This window comes from Orycteropus afer, unplaced genomic scaffold, assembly GCF_000298275.1.
Source record: "Orycteropus afer afer isolate SDZICR_OR568_19922 unplaced genomic scaffold, OryAfe1.0 scaffold00543, whole genome shotgun sequence".
Classification (NCBI taxonomy): Eukaryota; Metazoa; Chordata; class Mammalia; order Tubulidentata; family Orycteropodidae; genus Orycteropus; species Orycteropus afer.
Genome location: NW_006922130.1, coordinates 1,615,212 through 1,626,239, shown reverse-complemented (window position 1 = coordinate 1,626,239; position 11,028 = coordinate 1,615,212). Strand labels below are relative to the sequence as shown.

The following is an 11,028-nucleotide window of genomic DNA, read 5'->3' as shown; positions in this document are numbered from 1 at the left end:
ATATATATATATATACTTTGCTGGTTTTTGTGTTTCTCTAGAGAACCCAATCCAACACACATGGATACACATGAAGCAGTAGCCAAGAAATCAGATGTATTGCACTAGGAGCTCTGGTATCGTAGTGCCTAAGGCACTTAACTGCAAACCAGAAGGCTGGCGGGTCAATCCCACCAGCCACTCCTCGGAAGGAGGATGGGGAGAGGTAGCTATGAGTCTGGTCCGATTCCATGGTACATAACATCAACAACAACAACAACCACCTTGCACTAGGAAAATCTTCTGCAAAAGACCTATTTAAAGTGTCACCTTGAAGACTAAGGTGTGCCCCATCCAAGCCCTGGTCTTTTCAATAGCCTCATATGCATGTGAAAGCTGGACAACAGATAGAAAAGACTGAAGAAGAACTGAGGCATTTGAATTGAGGTGTTGGCAAAGAATTCAGGAAATACCAGGGCTGCTAGAAGAGCAAACAAATTTGTCTTGAAAGACAGCTGGAATGCTCCTTAGAAACAAGAATAGCCAGAACTTTATCTCATGTACTTTGGTCATGTTGTCATTAAAGAACTAGTCCCTGGAAAAGGGTATCATGTTTGGTAAAGCAGATGGTCAGCAAAAAAGGGAACAACCCTAAAGGAGGTAGACTGACATTATGGCTACAATGATAGGCTCATGCATAGCAATGATCGTGAGAATGGCACAGGGCTGGGCAGTAGTGTTTCCTTCTATAGGGTCACTGTGAGTTGGAATCAACTCAATAGTGCCTATCAATAAAAACTAAAATCTGAAGTAGAAAAGAATTCCAAAGGGTTACCTTAGGCATGTTCTGCTAGAAACTGTTTATTCTTGTTTGTTCTATTGATTTGGACTTATCCCCAACTACATGAACTAGAAAATGAAACAGCATATAAGAATTTCAATTCAAATTCTGCTTCTACCAATTGGTTCTGTAAACTTGGGTAAACACAACAGAGGTGAACTCTCACTCTTTATGTGTTAAAATTTATATAGTACTATCTATGCTGCCTACCTCCAAAATTGTTCACAGAGTTATTTAACATGCATTCAATAAACATTTATTATGCCAGACACTCTTCAAGAACCCATTTAGATATAGCAGGTGACTTACACTAACACAAGTCTTTGCCTGCAGAGAGCTTAAATGTCTGCACTGAGAATGAGGAAATAAAAAATGATTTTGAATAAAACAGGGAATATGAAAAGCAAACAGACAATGAAACGACAGAAAAGTGTGGTTGCCTTTGATGAGTCTCTGAACAAGTCATGTTTGAGCTAGGATCTGACTGACATGAGTAACCAAAACCAAACCAAACCTATTGCCATAGAGTTGATTCCAACTCATAGCAACACCTACTGGGTTTCAAAGGCAGTACATCTTTACCTAAGTAGATTGCCCCATCTTTCTTCCATGGAGTGGCTGGTAGGATTGAACTGCCAACCTTCTGGATAGCAGTCAAATGCCTTAAGCACTGTGCCACCAGAGCTATATAAATATCTTAAGAGTAACAGCTATATAAATATCCTGGAGCAACGATGTCTGAGTAAAGAGAAAGCAAAGGCCTAAGGGGTTGATGATCCTTACCATGTTCAAGGAGCTGAAAGAAGGCTGATGTAGAAATCTGGAGCAAGCATATGTGGTAAGTGATCTGATTATGTATTGTCTCGTAAGTCAAAGAGTGTGGACTGTATTTTCCAAGCAGCTTCTCAAAAGTTTTAAGAAGGCAGAGGTCGCAATGCCATGACAATAAGCCCTCTGTAGAGTCTAGATTGCATTGGGTTAAAAGTGGAGCAGGAGATCAACTGTATACTCTGTAATCCACATAAAGTATGATCACACTATGATGGACTACAGCAATATAGATGGAGAGAAGTGGACAAAGATGAGAAATATTCTGAAGACAGACTGGTGACAGACTGGAAGTGAGGGATAAAAGAAAAAAAAAAAAAAAGGAAACCAATATGACATCTCATTTTTTTAAGTTTTGGCCTGAACAATGGAGCAGACGCTGGAATCAGTTATTGACATGACAAGGACAAAGCAGAAAAGCAAAAATTTGTTTTGTCTGTTAAATCTGAGGTGACTACTGCATATCCAAAATGGAGATTTCAGGAATAATGATGACATTAATAGCAAACTCTAATAAACAGTACTGTGGCATACCAGTCAATATTTTAAGTGCTTATAAATAAATTATAACTCAATGCTAAATGAAAAAGCTAAAATAAAGAGCTTAAACAACTTGCTCAGGGTCACAAAGACCAAGTTGGGACTTCAAACCAACATCTAACTGCAAAGTCTATTCTGCTTACTAGATAATGACTCTAGAGTCAGAGGCAAGGTTGGATGGGAGACAGAAATCTGGGAGTCATCAGCCCGCAGGTGATACAGATGAGTGACAAGGAGGTAGATGAGAAAGCCAGAAGGAAGTGTAGACAGAGAAAAGGAAAAGCCTTAACCCAAAATAAATTCTGCAAAGGGGGAGAGCAAAGAAGGAACAAGAAATAGAAGCTATAATTAGCCTTTTCATCTGGTCTTTGCTCCAGAACCTCTCTCACACATCACTGGTACTCTCTTTCAGTAACTTAAATTATGTTCTTCTCCTGTCAACACTGCCTGCTATTCCAGGGCACTGCAAGAATCATAAACTATTCAATCCCAAATTGAGGACAATATTTGAGCTACATAAAGAACCAACTGGACCCACAGTGGAAAAAGGACTGAGGTTTTTTTCTGTTAGTCTTACACTCAGACTTTCTAAAAAAGCATCCACATGAGTGTCACTTTAAAGTTCTTCTGAATGTTAGGAAAAAAAAGATAATTTTCAGTACTGTTTATTCAAATATCCCCAATATTTTTATTCTTTTAACACTCCCTTGTTTCTAATGCTTCAGGTTATGAGATAAGGACTTAAAGAATCAGACAGTATTGGTACTTACTGCTATAAAAATACTGAATTTATGCTTTCACTCCAAATCACTTATTTCTATTACACACAATTAAACTGTTTCCCAACAGGCTTGCTTTATACAGATTTTATAGGAACATTTTAGGAACCTACCACTTGCATTTTTAACAAAGATCGAAGATGGTATTTTATTTAGGCCAAACCACACAAAACTGACAATTTCTGGACATCTTTGACCCACAAAAACTGCAACATCATATAGCTTAATCTGAAATAGTTTTACATTTTGTGAAGTCTCTTCTGGCCCTTCTAAAGGGCCTGACCTGAACTTTAAGCAATATATCCTTACTTTTAGAATTCATTATATGAAAAAAGGAAAGAAAAAGTATGACTTCTATCTAAGTGGATTAAAATTAGTGATGAATTTGAAAGAAAATAACTACAATTTAGCAAGCTGTTAATAAGTTATTTTATAACTACACAATTAACTTGGCAAAAGATTTGCATGCATGTTATTTTTAGGTTTTTCTGGTACTAGCATTCTTTCTCCCTATAATTAATGGAATAATGTCCTCTGAACAGAAAGTTATTTTAACCTACTTGATCAGATATGAAAATCTCTTCATATTCTCCATACATCATATTAAATTTTGGCAAATACCAATTTTCAAAACTTTTCAATTGTGTGCACATTCCCAAATAAAGCTTTTCTTTTTATATAAACTCTTATTATTTCTGGCTCATTTTTATAAATTGCTACCTGTAGTTGAAGATTTTTTCTTCTTTCCATTATACAACTTTCAAGTATATACAAAAGGGCAGTAATAATGAACACCCAAGACCTACCACACAGCTTCAACAATTATCAACTCACAGTCAAATCTTATTTCAATGTTTCTTTATCAATATGTCTCTAGCGCCCAGTAAGCTGACTTCTTGAAATACTTATGCTTGTTTCTTCTCACTCTCTGGCCTCTACTCCTTAGCCCCCCACTTTACTAATCTGCCTTATCTCTCTTCTCTGTCTACATTCTCTCCCTAAGAGGTCTCATCCCTTTTCAGAGCTTAAAATGCCCTGAAAGCTTTATTTACCTGATATTTGCAAGCTATTCAACTCAAATATAGCCAAAATAAATACCTGATTTCCCTATATTTAATTCCCAACTATTCCATCCCCCAACAGTAAGTGGGTACCATCATTCAGCTAGTGGCTTATGGAAAAAACTTTTTATTCCTCTTGTTCCTCACCTCTACCCTCTCAAACCTTATCTACTAGTTCTGTTCTATTTATACCCTTATGTTGAATGTTAACTACTTGTCTACCTTCAAACAACTCTATGTACACAAACATCTATTCCTCCTTGACTATAAAAAACAAAACAAACAAAACACCTCCTAGCTGGCCTCCTTGCTTCCCCTTTTGCCTTATGATATAAGCCATCCGTTACAACCCAGCTAATGGGCTTCAACAACTAGGACATTTATTCTTTGGTCTTGTAATGACTAACGTCTTTCCAGCCTAAAGACTTCTGCATTGGCCATCTCCCTTAACAGAAAACTCTGTCACCCAATCTTGACATCATAATAGAAATGCTATTTCAGTAGGAAGGTTTTCTTTAACAATATGTCTGAAATAGATACACTTCCCCACAAATAGTGACTAACACATCACAAACTATAATTAATAAATTCCTTTTCTGTTTGCCCTGCCCATTCTTTTCATATTTCCATGAAGGTACCTAACAGTGTCTGGTATAAAGTGCAGCCTTTTTTATAAAAAAAAAAAAAGTTGAGTAGATCCACTGACTATGTTACTGCTTATTTACTTAATTCTTCATAATTATACAGGGCATCAAATTCTAAGTGTATATGTTGAAAACCACACATCACAGTTCAATCAGAAAAAAACAACAACTACTTACGGAGTCCCACTGAATCTGGTTTGCCATTATCATTCTTACTTGGCTGCACAAGTGGAGCAAATGACACAGCAAGAATGTTTTTACTTTCCCAAGTGTTTTGTCCAGTTCGCATTATTTGTGTTAACTATTTAGAGAGAAAAAAAGGAACAGAACAGCTTAATCCTAAAAATGAGATGACCTTTTAGTCACAATTTTATTTTAAAACAGTAATTGCCAGAGAGCTTCAGAATCACTTATATTTGACAGCAACAAATTACTTCCATTTAAGTATTTACTATAAAATAATACAGATGGAATTCAATGTTCAAGACAGATATTCCAATGTAACTGAGATGCCTAAATATGGCCAAGTAACTCTGCATGCTAGATTTGGGTTATTATATTATCTAGGTTACCACTCCAATCCATACTTGTCCTTGGCTTTCAAAAGATATGTCTAAGATGGGTTAAGTTTTTTGGGTAAAACATTATATTAATAAAACCATGTTTTGTGACTCCTACACCAATGAGTCAGCTCAATGCTCTTCCATAATGGCGATGAAATACACATTCTAACTCCATGGTGGCATTCACAAATAAATGCTATTACTCACAAAGGGATTAACAAAGAGTTTTAGCTACTCACCAAAGATTCTTTATGGGTCCTACAGGAAAGTATCAGCTTAGTATTTGGCCTGTTTAAGGTGAGCTTAGTGTTTAGCCTATTCAAGGTGAATTAGTATCTTCAACATACATTATAAAAAGCTCACAATTACTATATTTTATGTTTGTATGTTGTTGTTAGATGCCATCCAGCCAACTCTGACCCACAGTATCCATATGCGTAACAATAAAATGCAGCACAGCCCTGTGCCATCTTCACAATCATTGCTATGTTTGAGCCAATTGTTGAAACCACTTTGTCAATTCATCTTGTTAAGGGTTTTCCTCCTTTTCGCTGACCCTCTACTTTACCAAGCATGTTGACCTCCAAGAACTCTTCCTCCTGATAACATGTCCAACACCACAAACTGATTGTTTCAATTCTTCCTTAGTCTTCCAATTTCATTGTTCAGCTTTTGCATACATATGAGGCCAATGAAAATATGATGGTTTGGGTCAGGTATAACTTAGTCCTCCAAGGGACATCTTTGCTTTTTACCATTTGAGGTCTACTGCAGCAGATTTGTCCAATGTAGTATGTTGTTTGATTTCTTGACTGCTGATTCCATGGGCATTGATAGTGAACCCAATTAAAATGAAATCCCTGACAACATCAATTTCTTCACCATTTATCATGATGTTGTTTACTGGTCCAGTTGTAAGGATTTTTATTTTACGTTAAGATGTGATCCATATCAATGTCTTTGAACTTCAACAATAAGTACTTCAAGTTTCCTTCAATTCAGCAAGCCAAGTTGTGTTATATGCATATCACAGGTTGTTAATGAGTCTTCCTCCAATCCTGAGGCCGTGTTGTTCTTCTTCATGTAGTCCAGTTTTGTGGATTATCTGATCAGCATACAGATTAAGGAAGTATGGTGAAAGGCTAGATACCACACTGAAAAACGGCATTCTTGATTTTAAACCATACAGCATCCCCTAGTTCTGTTCTAACAACTGCTTCTTGATCTGCAAGTTCTACTTGAACACAATTAGATTTTCTAGAATGTGAATTGTTCACAATGTTACTACATAATTTGTTATGATCCACACAGGCGAATACCTCTGTATAGTCAGTAACACACAGGCAAACATCTCTCACGTTCTACATACTCTAAATCCAGCTTGAATTTCTGGTAGTTCCCTGTTCATTTTTTAAGTCTTCAGCTAAAATTTTGCTTGCATATGATATTGGTCAGTAATCTCCACATTCTACTGCATCGCTTTTCTCTGGAATGAGCATGAATACAGATCTCTTCTAGTTGGTTGGCCAGGTAGATATCTTCCAAATTTCTTGGCATAAACAAGTAAGCACTTCTAGCATTGCAACATCTCAATACTATTAGTACTCCATTAATTCCTAAAGCTTTATTTTTCACCCATCCTTTCTGCAGCTTGGATTACTTTCTTCAGTACTACTGTTTCTTGTTCATATGCTATGTCCTAAAATGGTTCAACATCCACTAATTCTGTTTGATACTGTGTATTTCTTCTATCTTCTTTTGACAATTCCTGTGTCATTCTATACTGAACCCATAGAATCCGTCAATACTACAACTCAAGGCTGGAATTTTTTCTTCAGTTCATTCAGCTTGAGAAATGCTGAGTGTGTTCTTCCCTTTTGGTTTTTTTACTTGAGGTCTTTGCACATTTTGTTATAATACTTTACCTGTTTTTTTAAGTTGTCCTTTGAAATCTTCCATTCAGCTCTTTTACTTCATCATTTCTTCTGCTCATTTTAGCTACTCTGCACTCAAGAGCAAGATTCAGTCTCTTTTGATATCCACGTTGGTCATTTCTTTCTTTCCTGTGTTTCTAATGGCTTTTATTTTCTTCAAGTATGTCCTTGATGTCATACACAACTCTTCTTCTCTTTGATCATCAGTGTTCTGTGCATTATATGTATTTTGAGATGGTCTCTAAATTCAGAGGGAATGCACTCAAGGTCACACTTTGTCTCTTGTGGACTTGTTTTAATTTTCTTCAGCTTCTACTTCAATTTGTATATAAGCAATTGATGGCCGAGTCCATACTAAGGCTCTAGCCTTGTCCTGACTGATGAGATTCAGCTTTTTCACTGTCCCTTTCTACAGATGTAGTCGACTTGATTCCTATGTATACCATCTGATGATGTTTGTATAGTAGTATATAATAAATGTTTAGTAAAATACCAATGAGAAGTCATATTTTAAGTCTTTGAAAATGTATCTATAAAGGAAAATAGTCTAAATGGTAGAAGAAGTCAAGTTACAAAATTTGTTCAGGAATTTTTTTTAAACGAATGTTTTTTAATGAATATTTTCATATTATGGCTATCATAGCTTGCAATATGCCACAAAGTATTGGTGAGATCTCCTAAACTACAAATGTTAAGTTGTGATGTTAAGGGATCCGCAGGATATATAAACTCCGAACCATTATGTAGCTCCCAGTCATTTTAGTCACCTATTTTTAACTTAAGGGGCTCTGAAGGTGCAGTGCTTAAAGCATTTGGCTGCTAATTAAAAGGTCGGTGATGTGAACCCACCAGCCACTCTGTAGGAGAAAGATGACGCAGTTTGATTCCATAAAGATTTACAGTCTTGAAAACCCTAGGCAGCAGTCCATATAGGGTCACTATGAATCAGTAATGACTCAATGGCAATGGGTTTGGTTTTGGTTTTTATCTTCACCCTACAAGGTGAAAAATGTTTCAAACATCTCAGATACAGATTACTGAAATTACTAAAGATCTAATTTCTTTGAAATGCATTTTTATAAATTTTTGAAGTCATTTGCTTTTAAAAAGTCAACCCACATTCTGAATAAATTTGTCTTTCATACATTTATTATGCCTAATGAATTCCAAACTAAAGGCAGGCAAAAACATAAACTGAATAATGCTGATACATGGCTACAAAATATTTTCAAATGAGTCTATATAGTTTTAAAATTAAAAGAAGATTTAAATATTCTCTTTTCTTAAAAAAGAAAATATTACTATTAAGCATTTCAAACCAAACCAAAGATGATATTTCTTTTGATACATTTAAAGAGCTAAAAGATGTTGGAAACTGAGCAACTGTTAGAGATCATGGCATTCTACTCAACACCTCCAAGTGGGAAACCACAGAAGGAGCTGCTGGTCCAATTCACACAGGGAATAGCTAAGCTCTGCAAGAAGCCCAAGTCTCCTTTAATCACATCGCAAGAGTTCCTTTTATATTGGTTTGGGTAAATAACTAACCATGAATTTTAAGTTTTTCTATGCAGACAGAAGAGTATCACTTTTTTACAAATTACAATGTACCTTTCACTGACATAACATTCTCCCACTCTTAGATAAAAATTAAAAAAAGCAAAAATAAAATCCAGAGAGTTCGGTAAGATGCGGACTAGGCAGAAAGACTGCACAGACCCCCTCTTCAACAAAGAAAAGAGAAATCAATTAACACAGACACAGAAGATAACCCTGGACCCCTGAGCCTTGAAGAAGGATAAAGAAGTGGACGAAACCCCAACTAGCAGAAGAATTTGCATGAACATACCAAAAAAGGTGACAGACGGAGCAATCCTGAGCGATCCTGACAGCACAGCACAGACAGCTGGGAGATTCCCAAGGGGTGGTAGGACCTAAGAATTAACCTAAAAATCAGCCCTGCTAGCCAGGGACTGCACGGAGCACTGCTCTGGTGGCTGGGGAATAAATGGACAAAGTGAAGAGAAAGGAGGGCTGAGCTGTGGACTTTTGTATGTCCAGAGGGTGCCGCGATTTTGAATGATCACAAGTGGCTTGACCATTTTGGATATTTAAGGAGCCAATGCTCTCTGAGATTCCAGAGGCTTAAGAAGAGGTTCTGCTTTACAGAAACCGCAAGGACACTCTGGACCTGCACGACTGAAAAGGTGCAATATTCCTCGTTACTCTTATACCCTACACCCGCTTGGTGAATGGACGTGCAGCCATTCCCCACTCCCATCCACCTTCTGAGGCCACAGGAACTCCATCAGAGTCTGTGTGCTTAGACGGAGCCTGGGTGCCCTGCCCTGTCTTCCACCAATCTTTTTTTTTTTCCTTTTTCGTTTTCTTTTTTCTGGTCATTCATTTGCTTGTATTTGTATTTTTAAAACAACTGTTATTATAAATACTTTTGTCCTTTTTACTATTATTCTTATTCTTCCCCTCCCAGGTCCTAGTTTTCAGCTTTTTTTCTTTTCCCTGCTCCTGGTTGAATTTTTTTTTTTTTTTTTTTTTTACTTTCTTTTACTTTTCTATTTTTCCCCTTTTCTCTCGTAGTTAAAGCAGTTCCTTATTTTTCTTTTTCCATTTTTCCCATTTTTTTCTTCATTATTTTCCTTCTCTATCTTTTTTCTCTTAGTGTGCTATCCCCAGATATTGCAGGTTCTGTTGTTTTTCCTTCTTCTTTTTCCCTTTTTTCTTTTTCTGGTTACTGTTCCTGTGTGATTACATGGTGTGTTTTTTGTCCAAGTGATTCTACTTTTCTGGTCGTTATTCAATTGTAATTTTTGTCTAACTGAGTGCAATAGTCCCCATAAGACACAACAGTCCAAATAAGACACAAATACGCCCACACTCGCTGCAACTTCACTTACTGAGAAAGCCACTACCTCCTTCTCCACCAACAGGCCAATGATAAAAAACCACCAAGAAGAGCCTGAATCACCCTTGGCTGCTCTTCACAAACAGTTAACAAAGATCTAAATACAATAACACCATGATGCCTCGCACACAACAGACCATCACAATCCACACAAAGAAGCAGGATAAAGTGGTGGAAACAAGGGAGCAGGATACAGACCCAGAACATATCTCTGAGGAAGAAGCAGCATTGAAATTCTGTGATAAGGAATTCAAAAGAATTATATTTAGGTGTCTTCAAAGGACTGAGAGACAGACCAAAGAATACACAGAAAAAACTCTGGATGAATTTTAGAAGAAAATACAAAACAAAATTACAAAATAAATGAAAAATTAGAAATGATTCTAAATCTACAGAGAGAAATCCAGAAGATTAATACTAAATTCTCAGAAATAGATAACACACTGGAAGGGCAAAGGAGCAGAACTGATGGAATGGAAGACAGAATTAATAAGATTGAAGACAAACAATTGAATAATTCTTTGGAAAGGTATCAATCAGAAAAAAAATCAAAACAAAATGAAGAAAGCCTAACGTTTGTGTAGGATACCATCAAAATGAGTAACTTTCATGTCATTGGAATTCCAGAACAGGAAGAGAAAGATAAAACCACTAAGAAAATTGTCTAAGATTTGCTGGAGGACAACTTCCCTGATATGATGAAAGATGGGAATATATCCATTCAGGAAGTCCAACAAACACCAAACAAGACAGACCCCAAAAGAAAATCACCAAGACACATCATCATCAAATTCATCAAAACCAAAGACAAAGACAGAATCCTGAAAGCACCACAGGAAAAACAAATAGTTACCTACAAAGGACAGCCAGTAAGAATAAGCTCTGATTTCTCAGCAGAAACCATGCAAGCAAGAAGGCAATGGGATGGTATATATA

The 11,028-nt window shown here is 36.6% G+C and overlaps 1 protein-coding gene across 1 annotated transcript in view; it reads right to left on the bottom strand.

Moving 5' to 3' along the window:
- PCMTD1 (protein-L-isoaspartate (D-aspartate) O-methyltransferase domain containing 1) overlaps window positions 1-11,028 on the bottom strand; it is a 103,590-nt gene that overhangs the window by 21,992 nt on the left and 70,570 nt on the right. The window contains exon 4 of the mRNA XM_007955898.1: window positions 4,850-4,973. Within this exon, the coding sequence (XP_007954089.1) occupies window positions 4,850-4,973 (124 nt within the window). The remainder of the gene's footprint in view (window positions 1-4,849; window positions 4,974-11,028) is intronic.